The 18,613-nt window shown below is 53.4% G+C and overlaps 5 protein-coding genes and 1 non-coding gene across 6 annotated transcripts; 4 read left to right on the top strand and 2 right to left on the bottom strand.

Annotated features, from left to right (window-relative positions):
• Positions 1-257: 257 nt before the first annotated feature.
• SETTUDRAFT_39369 (uncharacterized protein) lies at positions 258-3,343 on the top strand (the record flags this gene model as incomplete). The annotated part of the gene is made up of 3 exons (XM_008026538.1): positions 258-2,519; positions 2,616-2,681; positions 2,723-3,343. The coding sequence occupies 3 exons, from the start codon at positions 258-260 to the stop codon at positions 3,341-3,343; spliced, it is 2,949 nt and encodes a 982-aa protein (XP_008024729.1).
• Positions 3,344-4,058: 715 nt separating this feature from the next.
• SETTUDRAFT_t133 lies at positions 4,059-4,147 on the bottom strand. The gene has a single exon. It is a non-coding gene; the product is annotated as a tRNA-Gln (tRNA).
• A 654-nt stretch (positions 4,148-4,801) lies between these two features.
• SETTUDRAFT_161117 (uncharacterized protein) lies at positions 4,802-8,014 on the bottom strand (the record flags this gene model as incomplete). The annotated part of the gene is made up of 5 exons (XM_008026614.1): positions 4,802-6,161; positions 6,209-6,329; positions 7,101-7,579; positions 7,634-7,891; positions 7,947-8,014. The coding sequence occupies 5 exons, from the start codon at positions 8,012-8,014 to the stop codon at positions 4,802-4,804; spliced, it is 2,286 nt and encodes a 761-aa protein (XP_008024805.1).
• A 269-nt stretch (positions 8,015-8,283) lies between these two features.
• Positions 8,284-12,613, top strand: SETTUDRAFT_150591 (uncharacterized protein). Its single transcript, XM_008026613.1, has 4 exons — positions 8,284-9,699; positions 9,759-9,837; positions 10,300-12,179; positions 12,232-12,613. Exons 1-4 carry the CDS (start codon positions 8,308-8,310, stop codon positions 12,340-12,342), a joined length of 3,462 nt encoding a protein of 1,153 aa, XP_008024804.1. The 5' UTR covers positions 8,284-8,307; the 3' UTR covers positions 12,343-12,613.
• Positions 12,614-12,882: 269 nt separating this feature from the next.
• SETTUDRAFT_39365 (uncharacterized protein) lies at positions 12,883-13,284 on the top strand (the record flags this gene model as incomplete). The annotated part of the gene is made up of 1 exon (XM_008026537.1): positions 12,883-13,284. The coding sequence occupies one exon, from the start codon at positions 12,883-12,885 to the stop codon at positions 13,282-13,284; it is 402 nt and encodes a 133-aa protein (XP_008024728.1).
• A 973-nt stretch (positions 13,285-14,257) lies between these two features.
• On the top strand, positions 14,258-16,025 carry SETTUDRAFT_161115 (uncharacterized protein; the record flags this gene model as incomplete). Its single annotated transcript, XM_008026612.1, has 4 exons — positions 14,258-14,430; positions 14,482-14,544; positions 14,598-14,978; positions 15,041-16,025. The coding sequence occupies 4 exons, from the start codon at positions 14,258-14,260 to the stop codon at positions 16,023-16,025; spliced, it is 1,602 nt and encodes a 533-aa protein (XP_008024803.1).
• Between the last annotated feature and the right edge of the window lie 2,588 nt (positions 16,026-18,613).

The following is an 18,613-nucleotide window of genomic DNA, read 5'->3' as shown; positions in this document are numbered from 1 at the left end:
TTGCATTGCCGACACATTGTGGTTTCAAAAGATTGCCCTTGCACGGCATTCGCGGACCGGTGCCTGAGCGTCTGCCGCTAGCGCGGGATTTGTTGACGTTCATTCCGCCATACCCAATTCATCCACATTGAGACTTGCGCGCAGCGCGACGCGTTCATGTGTCGATTTGAGCTCTTAAGTTTACTCATAGTCTTTTGCCAGCGCATTGCGAAACGGAAGACGCGATCCCGCAAGCAGACAGGTGGCTTGCCGCGACCATGCTCCACGAACTGCTCCTCTCGCTCTCCGGACACCCGTCCCCGCTATTCGATGCCCCCGGCCACGTGACCTCGACCGCCAGTCGACTGCTCTCTCCATCCGAAGAACAATTATTGTCTTCGATCGGCCATCTCTCACAGCTGCATCGGAAGCTGCGCGACCATACTTCTAGGATTGCTGCTTCGCACCCTTCAATCATCTGCCGAGCAGTCGCCACTTCAATCACATCGCATCACCTGGAGCAGTTTCAACAAAAGATACTTGACGTAGAGAGTCGCATCCTCAAGCAAGATGCCTCAACTGTCGGTGCGTACAATATTGTGCCGCTTGCTGGGATCGTGAGCGAATTCTCCGAATGGGTCAGGATCATGGAATGGTTGTGGGACATTACCAATCATATGATCCCTGCAGAAGCTGCATTCAAAATCGAGAGGATGATCAGCCAGTCGGCCTCGGGAGCTGGGATCATTGACAAACTGCGGGCTGAGGCCCAAACTGGATTTCCCGACATCGAAGAGGCTGCGCATGGTCTAAGCAAGGTCGCCGAAACATCATGGCTGCGGCAGCTATCGACATGGCTATTGTACGGCCGCCTTCCTTCCTGCCGAATCGACTTTTTTATTCAGCAAGATGACGAAGATGCGGAGGAGCAAGTCTTCATTCTGCAGAGCAATCTGCTCCCAAAGTTTGTAACAAGACAGACGGCTCTTTCAATTCTGTTTGTTGGAAAGTCGCTCAATCAGATCCGGTCGCTGCCATCAGCTGTAAAGGCGTTGAATGCGAAGAACTCGTCTTCAGAGCTGGATCTGCTACCCAAGCATGTTCACCAACTCTCTGAAGTGACTGCGCCAGTGTCAGTAGCAAAACTTTCCGAAGCCATCGCAAATATTCGCTTGTCATTATCGCGAAATCTTCTACAGCACTTGCTGCCGCGGGAGAAGATTGTCGAGACTCTGACTGTGCTGCATCAGTTCTTCCTCATTGGCAGGGGTGAGTTCGCTTTGACACTGATTGCTGAAGCAGACGAAAAAATGTCATCGCGGCATCGCAGCCAGTCAGCAGCCAAGGCTAGGGAGTCAGTGAGGGGTGTGTTGCTCAAAGAGGCGGAGATTAATCACATTCTTGCCCGCTCATTCTCTATTCTTTCGACATTGTCCAGCGAGGATGAGCACACGGATGATATTTTGGATGTCGCGACGCAACTGCTACACCTCAGTGTGAATAGTTCCTCGACCCATCGCCCCGGAACACCGGGACGGGCCAAGGACGCAGACTCTATGCTCCCACAGCTCGCCAATCTCTCCTTTGACGAGTTACTGTTATCTGTGCCAACGTCCCTCACAATGGATATCCGTTCGCCGCTCGATCTCTTTTTAACCAAATCGGACCTGGATGTCTACTCATCTATCAACTCTTGCTTACTCGCAGTCCGACGGGCCCATCTTCACTTGGCTGAATTGTGGCGGTACAGCTCAATACGGAGAGACTACCCATGTCCCCCTGGCTATCAATACAGCAATTCTGCGCATGGAAGGGCAATTCTCAAAAGACGCCGCCAGCGTGCCACTAAGAGATCGCAAGAAATGCGCAGGATATGGGCTACATGTGCAGCTGCAATCTTCTTCCTGGCAGAAAGCGAGGCGTATTTTCATGGCACCGTTGTACAGCAATCTTTCCGTCATTTCATCACCTGGGTCACCGGGGCGCAGAACCCCTCGTCCCAGCCACCTACCGCACCATCAAGCCGCCCTTCTTCATCGAGGTTTCGCAGGTCCATGACGGACGGTGACTCCCAGAAGCAGCACGACCCAGAAGCGCTGGCCTCGGCACATCGCCGATTCCTCTCCTCGGTCGCTTACTCGCTCCTCCTGACCGACCAGACCTTTACCAAGGCACTCCGTACAATGTGCACTCATGTAGACGAACTGGTGGCATTCATCACGCGTCTGACCAAGATTCAACAGAACTTGGACCTTGAAGAAGATGAGGGCGTGGAGGACTACGCGCAAAACTACCAAAAGGAAGAGCGAGAGGTCAGTGTGGAAATGGATCGCGCAAGAAGAAGGCTGGACAGCGATTTGAAGGCACTGGTAGACCGATTGCGAGAGATAGATAGCGAAAGGATCGGTGCTTCCGCACCTGGCACCGCAAGTTCCGCCACACGGGAAGAAGGTGCTTATGAGCCGCTGAGGGTAGGCGGAATCGATCGTCTGTTGATGAAATTGGACTGGAGTGGCGAGGACGAGGGAGGTGAGGAACCGGTTCATGATTTGCTGTAGTCAAGTGGTTGAAGCTTCCTTCGGATTTACTGTTGAAGACACCATTCAAAACCAACCAGATAGCTTTCTTTCGCACAGTACAGCAATTGGCAATTACTGCACCATTTCATTCAATCATCCACATCACGTACCCTATCAATTCATGTAAGCTCCTGGGCAACAGATTTTAGCTCTCGATTGACTAGCGCAGTACCGCACTGATGCCGTGCACAAAGTGCAAGTTGCGAATGCATGTACATGGCGCCGCTCACTCCAATGTGGAACATGCCAATCCTTTCGACGACTCTGCCACCACAGACGCTCTGAATAACAGAGAAGCTCCGGACACCGGGACTCGCCCTCAACCTCCAACACATTCGCTTTCCGCACCGAACCCAGCAAATACGTTTCATCTGCCCAATGGCGATACTGCCAGACACCACGACTCAGCCGTCTGGTCCGAAACAACCGTATCCCCATCCATTCCTTCTTCCCCGCTGCTTCGAACCCAACGCCGACTATCGAATCCCTTTAAAGACCCAAAACCACTACATCCAAACGAGACAGTACATGCAGCCATGGCAGAACCCACAAGCAGCCCAGCACCCCCAAGCTATCAATCCTGTGCATGTCCGGCTACGCCGAAAAAGAAAACTAGCCGCAGCCTGCGAGACCGGGTCAAGACGCTGTTCAAAGGGAGCAAGAAGGACGCGGCGACTTGCAAGCAAGAAGCTGCCGTTCTGACAACGGCGCGATTCAGGGGCCAGGGCATACATTTTCTGCATGGCACCATGCGCAGTCGGAGATATAGCTACTTGAGCAAGTGATGCGATGCGGGACTGTCATACAGCCGGGTGCATATATCATATTATGATATGGAAGAGGTGGCTATCAGTTTGAATGAGAACAATTTGCAGTGTGCTTGTAGCGCCAGCTTCTTTGCTTTCTCTCCATGGTGACTGTCGATAACTAATAAATGTTTCCCTTAGCCTCTCGCCCCCTCCCCGTCAGGAAAATATCTGCACTTTTTTTTGGGCGTATTGTGTACATGGACAGAATCCTATGGGAAAGAAGCCAGTGCGTCTACGAAGCAAAAAACCCCCCCCCCACGTTGAAAGTAAATATATGGCCATTTGCGAGATCTCGACTGCCTATGGAAGTTTACCCACAGCGAATCCAAAAGTACCTATCCAGCCTAGTCAATAAGCTACTTCTCTTGCGCCAACTTGGAACGAACGAGACAAACGAAGTGGCATTCGTGCAGTTCGTAGACCAACGAGCCGGAATGAAGCAGGGCAAAGACGTACCAACAAAAAAGGATGTGATAAATCTCAATACAAGACCCTACCTACCTATGCTTAGTTAGAAGCGAAGGACACCAACTAAAAGTTCAAGCTCCAAAGCAGCAAGCAGATTTCCAAGCGCAAAAAAGCTACATACATACATCTAAACATTCAGATGTCCGGCAATCTCCCAACGCTCCGCAGATTTCAGATCCAACAAAAAGAAAAAAGAAAAAAGAAAAAAATAGTTAGCTTCAAGAGGTCGCACCCGGGTTCGAACCGGGGTTACCAGAAAACTTTTGAACATAGAGTCAAAATCTGGAGTGATAACCACTACACTATGCAACCGAATTGATGGCAGAAAGTGAAAACTGCATGTTTATATTCTGATTGAGATATGGGTGGGCTGGGTGAGGATGTGGCGCGAAGACCTTTAGCGTGTAACGAAATGACATGCGAGTCAGAAATCCTGGTGTGGGGGGCGAAATTGCGGGGCACAGGTATGAGCAAGTGCATTATTGTTTGGAGCGGGGGGTATTGGCATTGGCATGGAAGAAGTGGTGTGCGAGACTAGCTAGTTTAGTAGCTTTGTTCTGAAGCGAATAGCATCAAAAACTACTTGTGAAGCAGGAGGAATCAAGGACTCGAATTATCCATGTATGGCTGAGTAATATTGGTTCTGGCAGGAACCACTCCTGGGGAAAAAAAAAGAAAAGAGGAACGGTATGAATGTCGAGTACAAGACTAGAACGCGGAATTGTAAGTCGTAAACTCAGTGTTGTGTGCTCAAGTACGGCGTAATGCTATGTATGTATGTACTTGGTGGCATTTCCATGGTTCTTGCTTTGCGTCAACAAACTAACGTACTATTTAGACAACATAGCATGGTCGTCACTTATTTCCGAAGCAGAGGAAATGGCAATGTATACCATAAAAAAAGGTAAATCTCATTATTTTTACATTTGCACACGCTCGGATTACCGAGAGTATGCACAGGCGAGTCTAAACATCATGTCCACACGTCGCAAGATGCATGTCGCCCTCCTCGGGCAATGTCCATCTGGGCTCCACACCGATAATGCCCCTGGCGGTAATCATGCTCGCGTTGACGGGGCTCTTTGGAATGAATTCCTCGCCGCGGGTGGCTAGGATAGACAGGACGTGGGCTGCGGCTTTTGCGTTGATAGTCAGGGTTTCCGGGTTGGGATTGTCGATGGTGTCGCAGGCTTGGTGGTAGCAAGGGTCCTGGGCTACGCCTGTGCCGGTGTGTAGGCCGCCGACGGGCTTGCCGATGTTCATGAAGGATTGGTAGTCGCTGCCGCCGGTGAAGCGGGCGGCTGTTACGTTGATGCCTTTGCCTTCGAGGTGCTCGACGAAGAGCTTTTCAATGGCGGCAGAGCCGGGCGCGCCAGTCAGGTTGTACACGCTGCCGTCGCCGTCGAAGACGCCAAAGTAGCCGCGGGATACCATGTCGAAGTTGAGGTATGTGAGGATGTTGTTTGCTTCGGTGGCATTGAGGTTCTGCGTGTAGTACTTGGAGCCCAGGAGCCCGTTTTCTTCGGCGCCCCACCATGCAAAGCGGACTTTGTTCTTGACGTTGAATTTTCGCAGTGCCTTTGCGATTTCGAGAATCAGCGTGCTGCCGGAGCCGTCGTCGTTGATACCGGCGCCAGCTTGGACGCTGTCGAGATGGGCACCGAGCATGATGACGTTTTCTGGGTCGCCGTCTTTGGTCTCGGTGAAGACGTTTTGTGTGATGCGTTCTTCAACGACTTGCGTTTGCTGGAAGTAGGCTTCCACGGTCTCGCCGGCACGGAGACGGGCAACAAGGGGCTCGGCATCGGCAAGGTTAATGTAGCCTGTCGACACGTATTCTTTAGGGTTGGGGTTGGAGAGCGTTCCACCGGTAACGTTGGCGCTGTCGCTGGCGTAGATGATGACGGCGGCGGCACCGGCAGCAGCGGCAGGCTTCATGCGTCCAGCAAGGGTAGTGCCGTCGGGGCATGAGCCGCGCTGAACAAGAACAATCTTTCCTTTTACGTCCAGATTGTTGTATGCCTCATTCGTGCAGCCTTCGGGTCCTGAGGCGCCCAGGGCGAGCGGAAGCGTCAGGCCTTCGGGAGTCGTGGAGGGAGAATACGACAGTCCAACGACGCGGTACGAAGTGTTGCTCACTCTGAACTCAATCGAGTCAACCCGGTTGAACAGCGCTGGAAAGTCCTGGGTCCATGTCTTGAAATGCGTGTTTTGTGTCTTGGCAAGCATGTAGTCGACTGAAGCTGCGTAGCCGGGAAGGCCGAATGCGCGGTTGCCACCATTGGCTTTTGCAATTGCGTCGAATGCCTCGAGATTGGCCATCAACCTGTCTCTTCGTCAGTGGCTTCTTTGGAGCGCTGGGGCGAGACATACTTGTCCGTCTTGATCTCGTCCTGAATCGCCACTGACGAGACCATGGGACGGGGCCTCAGTGCAGCAAATGTCTGGGCAGCGCCCGCGAGGACGATTGCGCTAGAAAACTTCATCTTGACGACTTGTCTCTTTGGGCTCTTGCAATACCAGAGTCCCTCGGATGTGTGCAGCGCGTCGCCATTTCTCGAGGCGGCAGGGCATCTTCATATATAGTATTTGCCCCACCTCTTGGTATGTACCGGATTCTTGGATAAATGCGCGTGCAACATTGTCTCCGGTCCACTCTTATCATGAGCCGCGCATGGGCTGTGTCCGGAAAAGAAGGTCATAAGAAAGTAGATCCTTCTTTGCCAAGTGGCCAAGGCCGACGTTGAGATACCTTCCAAAAGAACGTTAGATTAGCTTGGCGTCGAGGTCTTCATTGCCACGACGTTGGCGTATTTTTGCAAAAGACCAGTAGCTGCGGCTGTTGTTGCGGAGCTGATGAACCGATCCAGAGCGTGGTAGTTGTGGTTGCAGTAACTCTTTGCACGTTCCACAGGCTTGCCGGCACCGCCATTCCGATCCGACATCGAGTGTACTAGGTGTACAGGTATGGCGCTGCACCCATTTATTGTATCTCAGCATTACGCCATTTCAAAGGGAGTCGACGATTGGATATATCAGACCGGATGCGAGAAGTACAAGAGATGCAGACGGTAAGTCGGCGGGCACAGCTTATGTAGTATCCGCGCCACGAGTACCTGAATGTCAGAGGCGGAGCCAAGGTCACAAGGGTGGGACAAGGAGTTCAAGAAACAAAACATGGTAATTGATTGACAGTGTTAGTGCTCTGCATTTAGCAGTGGCGTGCGCTCACTGCTTTCCGCATGTCCATTTCCGTTGACATGACCTGCGGTTTGGGCTTGCTGGGCCTTCCTATCCCTCAGGATGAACGAAATGCCCATGAAAAGTAGGAAGCTCTGTAATATGCCGGAGAGGATGAACAGGCCCCACGTACTCCAGCCTGCTGGACCTAAGCGGGCATATAGGCTGGCGGCGAAGACAAAACTGCCAGGAGTCTGTATGCACATCATAGGAATCGAGAGGCTGCCCGTCTCTTGCAGCTTCCAAGTCATGAAGATCTGGGGTATGTATTGCACGGCAGCAAGCACGGTAGCGAGCAGTCCGAGAAAGTTGGCCCAGCCGCGGACATGGGACGGAAGCGCGTATACGACGAAGACGGAGCCAAACAGCGCAACGACGAAGAAGGCAATCGACACGGCCAGGACGAGGACGGCCTCTTTCCAGGTTGGGATTTTGGTGTCTTGGTCTTCGTCTTCTGCGGCGAGCGAGGGGCCTCGGGGGAAGAAGATGAGGAACAACAGCATGCTGGTGGCGGTGTCAGTGGGTGCATTGCGGGTGACGGTGAAGGTGGTGCGTTACATGAAGAAGAAGCAAGCCCACTGCACAGCGATCTGCACGATGCCCAGCATGGCTGCTGTGCACGGGAAGGTGCCAATATGCTGGCAGCAGTCCATGTCCCTGGTGCTCTCAGGCAGTGTCAGGATGTTGGCGATGCTGGCGGTGCCCGAGACGGTGCCGAGCAGGACAAACATGGGGCTGAGGCCGCGCGAAGAGCGGTGGGCTATGATCTTGTAGTGCTGCGGCAAGTAGGAGACGAGCATGCCGATGACGATGAGGCTGTAGAGAGTCGTGGTCAGCCCTGTGTGGTGCTATGGGGAGCAGTGAGGCCTACACGGAGACGACAAAGTTGATGAGCTCTGGGTGTTCCAGCTCGGCGCATCGCGGGTCTTGGGCCTCCATGGCTGCGGCGGCGGGGTGAATTGGGTGTTTCTGGGGGATGCAAGGCGAGGGGCGGGGGCCATGTATGTATGCGGTCGTGATGATGGATTGATGTCGGGCAGTCGGTGGTGGCAGCGTGACGCACGCGTCGGCGCGGGCGTGCGCGAGATCCGAGCATGCCTCGGCTGCAGCGCGCATCCGCATCCACGCCCCCAAACACGCATCACACACTAGCATGCACCGCTGGCACCACCACCACCACCATCGATGAAGACGCATCACGACCGTCTGCCGTCGTCTTGTCCCCGGGTGCCATGGAGTTCCTGCCCGCGCTGCAACATGGCATAGACGACCTCAAGCCCTCGCTCTTCGAGCTGCTGTCGGAGCAGCAGCTGGCCTCCCTCCTCCCCCCGTCGCTGCGCTACCTGCTCGCCGTCGCCACGCCGCGATACCCGCGCTACCTGCTGCCGGTCCTCAATTCCTTCGATGAGGTGTATGCGCTGCTGATGCTGCTGGTGGAGCGCCATTTCCTGCGCACCTACGGCGGCTCCTTCACCGAGAACTTCTACGGCCTCAAGCGCGCGCGCGTGCTGCGGGTGCGCGGCGGCGAGGTGCCGCGCGCACAGCTGGGCGCCTCGGACAGCGTGCGCGACGCCGTCAAGCTGGGGCGCGGCCATGTGTGGAAGAACCTCGCCGTGCTGGTCGGGCTGCCGTGGCTCAAGCGGAAGCTGGACGAGGCCTACGACGTGCACGCCGCCCACGCCAACCTGCTGGGCCCGGGATACAACCGCGAAAGAGACGGACTGCCCGCCGGCGCGACTATCAAACAAAGGCTGCTGCACTACTACAAGTGGTTCCTGCGCAACATCTACCCTAGCGTCAACGCCGCATACTACTTCTCGCTGCTCGTCTTCAACATGGCCTATCTGTTCGACAGCACAAAGTACCACTCGCCCTTCATGTGGCTGATCGGCACGCGCATACGCAGGCTGGGCGAGGCCGACCACAAGGCCATTGAGCTGGCGACGGCCCCGGCCAAGGTTGGCCCTGCGCGGCCTGGAGAGGGGGGATCTCTCTTCTCGCCCCGGAACCTCGCCCGCAGCATGCAGCCGCGCCTGTTGAGCTCGCTCAAGATCCTGCTCCCGACCAGCATCTTTGCCCTCAAGTTCCTCGAGTGGTGGTACGCCTCCGACTTTGCCCGCCAGCTGTCACGAAAAGCTGCCGAGAACATTGAGCTGCCGCCACCCATCCTGCCCTCGCTTCCACCCTCGGCGAAACAACAGCAGGCGTCCAAGCAGGCCGATGCTGCGGACAAGCCGCGCCCGTGGTCATCATCGGCGGAGCAGCCCCCGCGCGTTGATCCCCCCATCTCTTCCATCACCCTCCTGCCCATCTTCACGGTGCCCTCGCCACCCTCGTCGGCGCTGTGCCCGATTTGCGTCACCCCAATTGTCAACCCCACGGCATCGCCCACGGGCTTCGTCTACTGCTACACATGCATCCATCGCTGGGTAGACGGCGAGCACGAGCGGCAGATTGCCTTCATGGAAGGAGCTGCCGGATTCAGAAACGGACAGGACGGCGAAGAGGGAGACGAGGGCTGGGGCAAGGAAGAAGGCAGCCGAGAAGGCAGATGGGAGAGCGGAAAGGGTCGCGATGCCGTGACGGGCAGGAGAGTTCTCGGAGGCACCGAGGGACTCCGACGAGTAGTTGTGTAATAATGCTTTGTTTGGGGAGGATGATGACGATGGATAGATTTCTGCAGCAGACAATGATACCAGCCTTGACGCACGCCTCAAAAGCCGTTTCCTCTTGTGACTGTCTTGTATCAGGAACGCTGTGGCGTTGAGCTTAGCCTGCATCTCTGCGCCCTTTCCCAATGTCTTGGCACTCGGCGCCTCCCAACGGCTTTCCCTTTCCACCACCCGCCGCCGCATCTTCACCTTCACTCTTGCTGCCACTCATTGCCACCCTCCACCACTGATTCGGCCGCCTTATCCAACTCCACGCTACTCGCATCTCGCACCGCATGCGGCCGTGCCGCTGTGCTCTTCCAACCAACAGCACGCTATTTCCGGCAGGTAATCATCACGGCGTGCATCGACACGTGCCGCGCCTGTCAGTCCGTCAAAGGGCGCGGGTGAAAAGGCGCCGGCTAGCGCAAATCACCATGTTCGCTTGGGGCTGCCGCATCAGACCATGCAGCATGCCCCACTCTTGACCTTGCCTCTTAACCCTCTTATAATCCTCCATTTTTTTCAAAGACTGCTTTGCACAGGCTTCCCGTCTATTTCCCTCTCGTTGAGTTGCACTTTTTCCAATCATGGCCCCGCCATCGCTGCCGACAGGACTTCCTGTCACTGGGCTTGCAAGCGACGTGCTAGCCCAGACAGAAAGTCTGACACACGCCCAGGATGTCGCCGAAGAAGCCATTGCCAGAGACCTCGAGGAAGACAACTCGCCATCCGAAGACGACGCTTCCTCGTCGAGCTCAGAGACTATCCGCCAGTTTTCCATGATCAATTCTTATCGCCGGCCTTCTTGGGTAAACCCAGGCCCGCGCTCTGCAGCCGTCATCTCCTCCAGTGTTCCCGACCGCAGTCACACGTCCACATCATGGAAGAAGCACAGCTACTTGTCCAAGAAAGAACGGGAAAGCGTACGGAATGAAGAAAGAAGCCTGCTCCGCGATAACAATCTGCTGCCGCCAAAACACCCGAGAGCGGCTAGTCAGGGTCCATCTGATCGCGTGTCGACGGGTACCTTCATGTCTGGACTGCGCAAGGTCAAGTCCATGCCCGACGAGGAGAGCGCCATTGAGTCACTGTCTGAGCGAACAGCCCTGCTTGGCGCTTCCCGTGGAAACCAGAGCTTGCCGTACGGCGGTCTCGATTCGCCAAAGACAATTAACAAGACATGGGACGAGGCGGTTGCCGCGGGCAAAATCAGCACCAGCTGGCGGCGTGAAGCAAAAGTCTTGACAAGAACCTCGGCGCCGCTCATTCTGACCTTCATGTTGCAGTACAGTTTGCCAGTAGCCAGCATCTTCACGGTTGGCCACATTGGCAAGACGGAGCTCGGAGCGGTGAGTCTGGCCAGCATGACTGCATCCATTACAGGATATTCCGTGTACCAGGGCCTTGCAACCTCACTAGACACGCTCTGCGCACAAGCATACGGCTCTGGACGTCCACACCTCGTGGGCCTGCAACTCCAGCGCATGCTTTGCTTCTTGTTCGTCATAACCGTTCCAATCTCGCTCGTCTGGTGGTTTGCTGAGCACATTCTCGCTGTAATTGGTCCCGAGCCAGAGACTGCGCGCCTAGCCGGGCTGTACTTGAAGATCCTCATTGCCAGCACCCCTGGCTACGCCGCTTTTGAGAGCGGCAAGCGCTATGTCCAAGCACAGGGCATCTTCAACGCCACCATGTACATCCTTCTCATCTGTGCACCTCTCAATGCCTTCTTGAACTGGTTCATGGTCTGGCATCTCGGCTGGGGATTCGTCGGAGCACCCATTGCCATCGTCATCACCGAGAACTTGATGCCTCTCTTCTTGTTCCTCTATGTCTACTTTGTTGACGGTTACCAATGCTGGGGCGGCTTCGACCGACGAGCGCTCAAGAACTGGATGCCCATGATTAAGCTCGCGCTTCCTGGCCTGGTCATGGTTCTTGCCGAGTTCCTCGCTTTTGAGATTTTGACGCTGACGTCGAGCTGGCTGGGACCTACAGCGCTTGCTGCACAATCGGTCCTCGGATCCATTACCGGAATCACGTTCCAGATACCTTTCCCCGTGAGCGTTGCGGCGTCAACGCGCATTGCTAATCTGATTGGTGCCACGCTTGCCATGCCCGCCAAAACCGCTGCCAAGGTGGCGGTTTTTGCGTCTGTTTTTATTGGTTTATTCAACCTCCTCTTCCTTTCTCTGTTGCGCGAATCTATCCCGCGTCTGTTTACGCCTGATGAAGAGGTCATTGACATGGTGGCGCATCTCCTTCCTCTTTGCGCCACCTTCCAAGTCTTCGACGCCCTGGCCACCAACTGCAATGGTATCCTTCGTGGACTGGGCCGTCAAGAGATTGGCGGCTATGTTGGGCTGTTCGCATACTACGCCGTCGGCATCCCGTGGAGTCTTTGGACGGGCTTCGGCCCGCTTCATTGGGGGCTGTACGGACTCTGGAGTGTAAGGACTACCCATGTTACAATGAGTGGATTGTAAAACTAACGCCCCCTAGGGACCTGCAATTGCGCTCACCATTGTCGCAGCAATCGAAGGCGTCTTCATCTGGCGGACGAGCTGGGAGAAAGCTGTCGAGGCCGCCAAGATTCGAAACGCGGCTAGTTGAAGTGTTTTCGGGTGTTGTTATTTTCTAGTTTCTAAACGATGTGTTTGGAGTAATTTGGCAAGATTCTAACGATGATTATGACGATAAAAGTTGTCTATTCTTGGGGAGGTGTACTGGCGTTCTATGAGCGAGTTGGATATTTTCGGTAGATATAATAGTCAAACTCTGCCTCACCTTGCCTGTACGTTTAGCACAACACGGGACGCGTGTCATGACAGCCTGAGGCGCAAGGAAAGAGTGCTTGAAAGGGGGCCCTGCGAGGATCGACAAGCACGTTCATGGCTGTGCATAGCCATGCGAGGATATAAGGCTGTACTCCGGCAGCTGAGTGCCGTCTTGTATGCAGCATAAACCGCAATGTGCGCTTCGAGAAGCTTCTTTTCAGCCACTTTGAATGCGTTTGCATCGTGTTTTACCAAGTCATACCCGGCAATTTGGCATCTCAGTTGTTTGTTGAAATGCGTGTGGTATCGCACCTTTAATGCAAATAAGCATGACCAACCTAGTCCCCATACATAGAGCAGGTCGATGCGAGGAAACATGGCCCTAGCGATGTATCTACTTACACATTTGGATCCATATGCTTTGTACTCGACACCTTACTTACACGGCATGCCAGCAGCCATCAGGACTACGACATACTACAGTAGGGCAAACATCGCCGAGACCCTTTCCGCTATTTGTAGTCCTGGCATTCCTCAACTCGTCCATCACTTGCCTCCTCACATGCCCATTTGCGCCCTACTCAGCCCCTATAAGTCGACTTGCGCCCTTTTCGACTCTCAAACTGAAGGCCTACTTGATGCGTTGCCCAGTCGGCCCTATGCGTATATCGGCCCATTTTACACTCCCATACATGAGCCGTTTCAGACGTCGGGTCCAGTTGCCGAGACTTTGTTTGAGGATTTGCAGCAGCGCCATCATGGTGGCATAAGCGCCTGAGAGCCCCAACCAGCCAAGGCCTTTCAGCCCTCCGACCCAAGGCACTGACATGGGCTCCTGTGGCTGTCGTTGCACATGGCTTAGTGCACCCGCGATGCGAGCGGCTCGTGCGACGGGCGTAAACGTCTAACAAGCGTGTTCCCCACGTCTTCAAACCGCGTGGACATTCCAAATCCGGGCGTTAAAAGGGCACCTATATTTCTATAAGTATTCCAAATGGGGGCCTGGGACGAATGCGACGCCCTCTCTCTCTATCCTGTGCATGGCATTGTTTCAATTCCCCAACGCCAAGCACATTGCCCAAGGCAACACGGGCAAAGAAGCGTCACTCTACAGCACCCAAAGTTCAGTCTAGAGGCTTGGTATGAATGTATGCTTTGCCGCTTATCGTTTTACTGAGGTCTGGCGTAAACCCAACTGTTAGGTAAAGCCATACATACATAGTGGGTCCCGTAACACGGCCTCATACACATCGATCTCTCTCACTCCATGGCCCTACGAGACTACGTTGCGACGTGTGTTACAGTATGTCGAACTACCGCCGAATCATGCTTACCCCAGGCTTGCCAGACGCGTAACGCTGCTTGGTAATTCACTATCCTCCTTTTGTGGCTCAGTTTGTATAAACTGATAGTCAGTCTTCAAAATGACAATATCTTCCGTGGCTGAAGTACACTTCCTATTTGCTCTGCAGACCGGATCTCATTTTGTTTTCGTTTTTTCTGCTTCTTCTTCTTCTTCCCCTCATTGTTTCGATTCGTTACCTGCTAGTTTTGACAAATAAACTGCTGGCCAGTTTTTGACCACCCCCCCCCCCTTTTTTTGTTTTTCGTTTCTTACATTCCTTCCAAACGCTGGTCGTCCATCCTACTTTTTACGCTATATCGAATTCCAACAAGAGACTCGGGCAGTTTCTTTAACAGAAAAAAAAACAGAAAAAAAAGAATCGCGTTGAATCGCAAAATCAGTGAGGATGGGATGGGGTATTCTAGAGAGCCGCCGTGCGGCAATGCCCCGCGGCACATCAATCGTAGAAGTACGGGGCAAGGATGCGTCCAATGCGTCTGAAGAAGGCAACACCAACCAGAGTGGAGGTCCAGTGCGCTCTCCACAGCCAAGCAACGATCCAAATGACCCTCTTAATTGGTGAGCAAGTTCCCAGATGCGGTCTAAGACATGACGGGCTAACGACTTTAGGTCCTTGACATGGAAGTGCATTCATCTGTTTGTCCTAGCCTTTGGGTCTGCAATTACCAATGCGTATGCTACCTACATCCATATTTGTATCAAGGCCTCACGCTAAGATTTTGCAGAACAACCGCCATGCTTACACCTGGCCTGGAGCCCCTGACCGAGTCACTCAAGAGCACCGAGGGTGAAGTTTCGACATGGCTTATCACTGCGCCTACCTTTTGGACATCAGCTGCGGCTTTTGTTGCCGTCGCAGGAACAGACATCTGGGGAAGAAGGCCTTTTTACGTTTACAGTGTTGTATTACTAGCCTTGGCCAGCTTTGCTGCCTACTTCTCACAGACGTTCACCATGCTGGCCATTGCGCGAACGGCTGGAGGTCTTTTCTCTGCTCCTTTGTTTACCCTGCTCACCGCTACCATCAGTGACATCTTCTTCATCAACCAGCGAGGCCGATCCATCGCCGTGTGGAATCTCCTGCTCAACTCTGGAGCCCAAGTCGGGTGAGTTATCCGCACCTATTGTGCCCAGAAACCCAACTAACTCAATTTCTTCTCTTCCACAGTCAAATCATCGCCGGTATCGTCACAGATGCCTTTGGAGTAGACGCAAACTTCCTCATCACGGCCCTCATCTACACGGCCCTGATCCCTGTGCTGTACTTTACCATTTTCGAATCGGCATACTTTAATCGAAAGACCGAGTCTGCTGAGCAGACCGAGTATCCACCTGAGAAGTCAGAGGTCTGGAGCTTGGAAGATGACCTGAAGAAGAACGAGGTGCCGCGACTACAAACGTACGGAGAAAAGCTCGCGCTTCACCGCGGTCGCCTCTCAGACAAGTCATTCTTCAAGGGAATGATCAAGCCGCTAGGTCTCATCTCCTCCCCAATCGTAATTTACAGCTGCTTCCTCAACGCCACCGTCTTTTTGCTGCTCGTCGGCATGTCGACCTTCATGTCGATCCTTTTGGCAGCCCCTCCGTACGACCTGAAGCCCAGCCAAATTGGCATGACCAACCTGCCTCTCTTCCTCGTCGGTCTCTTCTCCGGTCCTCTCTTCGGATGGATGTCCGACGCCTCTGTCGAGCTGCTGGCGCGCCACAACGGCACGCGCAAGGGCATGGTCGAGCCGGAGTTCCGCCTTGTACTTCTTCTCCTCGCAACACCAGTCACCATGGTGGGCCTCCTCAGCCTCGGCAGCGCTTTCAAAAACAGCTTGCCTCTGCCGTGGATCCTGGTCTGGTCGACCGTCACAAACGTCGGCAGCATCGGCGTCATTCAAATCGCCATTTCCTACGTCATCGACTGCCACCCCGCCCACTCGGCCCAGGCCTTTGCCTCGATCAACTTGATCTCAGCTGGTGCCGTGACGGTCGGGCTCAACCCCATCATCGATTGGCTCATGGTTGTTGGACCGTTGCCCGTTTTCACCGCCATGGCTGCTGCTGCCGCCATTGTCACCGTCTGTGTTCTTCCGCTGTACATCTGGGGCAAGAAGATCCGAGCGTGGTACGAGAGTGCGCCATGGGCGCAACGCCTGTTGGACTAGATGCGAGAAGAGAAGGAAAAGAGAATCCGACTGCAGAGCTCAAAGTGCATCATCAACATCTATATTCTTCTTCCTCTTCTTCTTCTTCTACTTCTTCAACCATCTTTGCTTCTTCTGCATCCGCCACACACACGCACACGCACACACAAATACAACTATACACGGCTGTTCTCGTTCAGTTGTGGCGCTCTTTTGTGTGGTGGTAAGAAAGCAAAGTTTTCACACACACACCCCGAGTACATCAATCCAGTAGCCAAAGCAAAGAAAAGACCGCCGATGTACACATATCTTTTATCACGAATTAATGTTCTCATGTACACTAACACTGTCTGCACTGCATCCCACTGCATCCCATCGTGTCCTGATACGTGAAGAAAAACAGCCCATGTCTCAATCTTCACATGCCTTCTAACCTCGCACTGCAGCACTCGTACTATTATTCCACAGGGAGAACAGTAGAATCCAATACCATCCATCTATCCACACATATGTATGTACCCAGCGAGCTGAGTTTCAGCTCCCAAGAAACGCCCAGCCCAGCAACACACACCCACAAAAAAAACAAGAAACAGCTTAAGAAAGAAAGCTTAAAAGAATTACACAAGTTCAGCTGTCAGCTTCCTTCAGCTTTGCTCCCACTCCCCCCCTTCCCCCACATTTCGCACCAACGATCTGATTATCGCTCGCTCGCTCGCTCGCTTACACGCTTCCGCTCAATAACTAAATACTTAAGTAGCGCCACTGCCATCATAAACTACACTACTTACTTCTCCACCACCACCACCACCACCACCACCATCATCATCATCATCATCATCCGTACCACCAACACCTACCTACCGCCACCCCTAGCTATACGCGGTGTAGTACCAGTACCAGTACCCGTACCAGCGCTCGCCCAACAAAACAAAAACAAAAACAAAAAACAAGCTACTTAGACACCTCAAACGATCCTAAACAGGTAATTCGTATCTACCAGGCCCCAAATTCTCCGTTGATTCTTGCGCGCTCCGCGGAACAATGCGCCGGACGGAGGGGGGGCTGAATGGCGGGGCATGGCTAGGTTGTTTGTAAGTAAGTTAAAAGCAGGAAAAACATGGTTTACCCTGCCCTGCTGTTTGGTGTGCTGCGTGGTGTGTGCGTGTGTGTGTGGTGCAGGATGGGATAAGCATGAAGCAGGGATTTTAGAGAAAAGTGGTAGGGCGAGGGACATACGTGTAGAGGTACTTACGTGGGGAATAAATCACTCGTTTGCTTACTTGCTTTGAATTGGTGTTTAGATTTTATTTTGTTGGACTTGTTGCACTGTTTATTTTTTTTATTTATTTTTTAGTTTCGCTCGCAGTGTTGGTGTTGGTGGTGGTGTTGTCTGTGGAGAATAGAGTAGTACATGGAATGGGATGGATACGAATCATGTGTATTGCTAGGTACTGGTTCTGGTTCTGGTATGGTGAAGAAATTGGGACTTGTGTGCGCTACAGGATCAGGGGCTGGAGCTGGGAGCTGGAGGAGGGAGCGATGACCGGTTACATGGCAAGATGCATGTGATTCTTCCGGTGTGTCTGGAATGTGAGGGGCCGAAATGTAGCTGGGTATACCATGTATGAAGTGCGCGTGATGTAACGCCGATGGCTACTAGCTGGCTGAGTAGCGCCGTGTATGTATGTCCAAGAATGTGGTACATAGTAGTGGGCAGTGGGCAGTATCTATTTACATGTCTATTCACTTTGCAAAGCTGGGAACAAGAACCCGTAGAATGGTGGATACAATTTCACCATCGATTTTCTAGCTATCTACTTGCGAAGTTTGGGGGATGGGAAGGGACTAGGCGTGCAAAATGGCGGGGTTATCTCAACTGGTGCGAAATCCACCGACTACTAGGAAATGCGCCGACTACTAGCTGTATTTGGCACATGTGTGTGTGTGTGTGTGTGTTTTGACTGATTTGTTTATGTTGGGATGTGAAATGGCGTCTTGGTGAAGAAGTGTTGGTATTACTTCTAAACTTGTATTTATGGATGTATGGACGTACGTAAGAGCGAACACAGCCCCACGCACACATTCCCAGTCTAGTACGTAGAAGCACAAGAATGAACCCTGTTAAACACGGAAAGGAAACAAAGCCTTGTCCTCATACCCTTCTCTCTTTTCTTCTCTACAAGTCCTCTGACAAACCCTACACCACACACGTACCCAACCATCCCAATACCCGCCACCAACCACCACACAGCATGCCACCGAGACTGCAAACGACACCGGTGTCCCCCAGGAAAAAAAAAGAAGGGGTTGCCGAACCGTCTTTTCTCGGCAGGACTTCGGACCGCAACACGTGCGCAGAGTCGGCGAACAGCGCACCACGTGTTGCAGCTACACCTCCTAGTTACCAACCCAGAGTCTTGGATACAGCACAGTGCCGTGCCGTGCCGTAGACACAAGGATAACTTACATACATACTTCCGGAAAAGTGGCGCCAAGGCCAGAATTCCGTAGATAACGTATTGAGAAACAAGGATGGACGCAGATCATCTAGTACACACCTGGTGCGGGACGCGAAGTGGCTTTTTCCTTTCCGTTACCCCCTTGTACCC

Source organism: Exserohilum turcica, assembly GCF_000359705.1.
Source record: "Exserohilum turcica Et28A unplaced genomic scaffold SETTUscaffold_19, whole genome shotgun sequence".
Classification (NCBI taxonomy): Eukaryota; Fungi; Ascomycota; class Dothideomycetes; order Pleosporales; family Pleosporaceae; genus Exserohilum; species Exserohilum turcicum.
Note: the sequence above shows the minus strand (reverse complement) of the source record. Positions and strands in the feature narration are given on the sequence as shown.

Bases quoted from the DNA above. Each gene is read 5' to 3' on its own strand.
- SETTUDRAFT_150591 (XM_008026613.1), top strand. From the start codon at position 8,308: ATGGAGTTCCTGCCCGCGCTGCAACATGGCATAGACGACCTCAAGCCC. The intron at 9,700-9,758 runs GTAGTTGTGTAA...AGATTTCTGCAG, and splicing joins GCACCGAGGGACTCCGACGA to CAGACAATGATACCAGCCTT. The intron at 12,180-12,231 runs GTAAGGACTACC...AACGCCCCCTAG, and splicing joins GGCTGTACGGACTCTGGAGT to GGACCTGCAATTGCGCTCAC.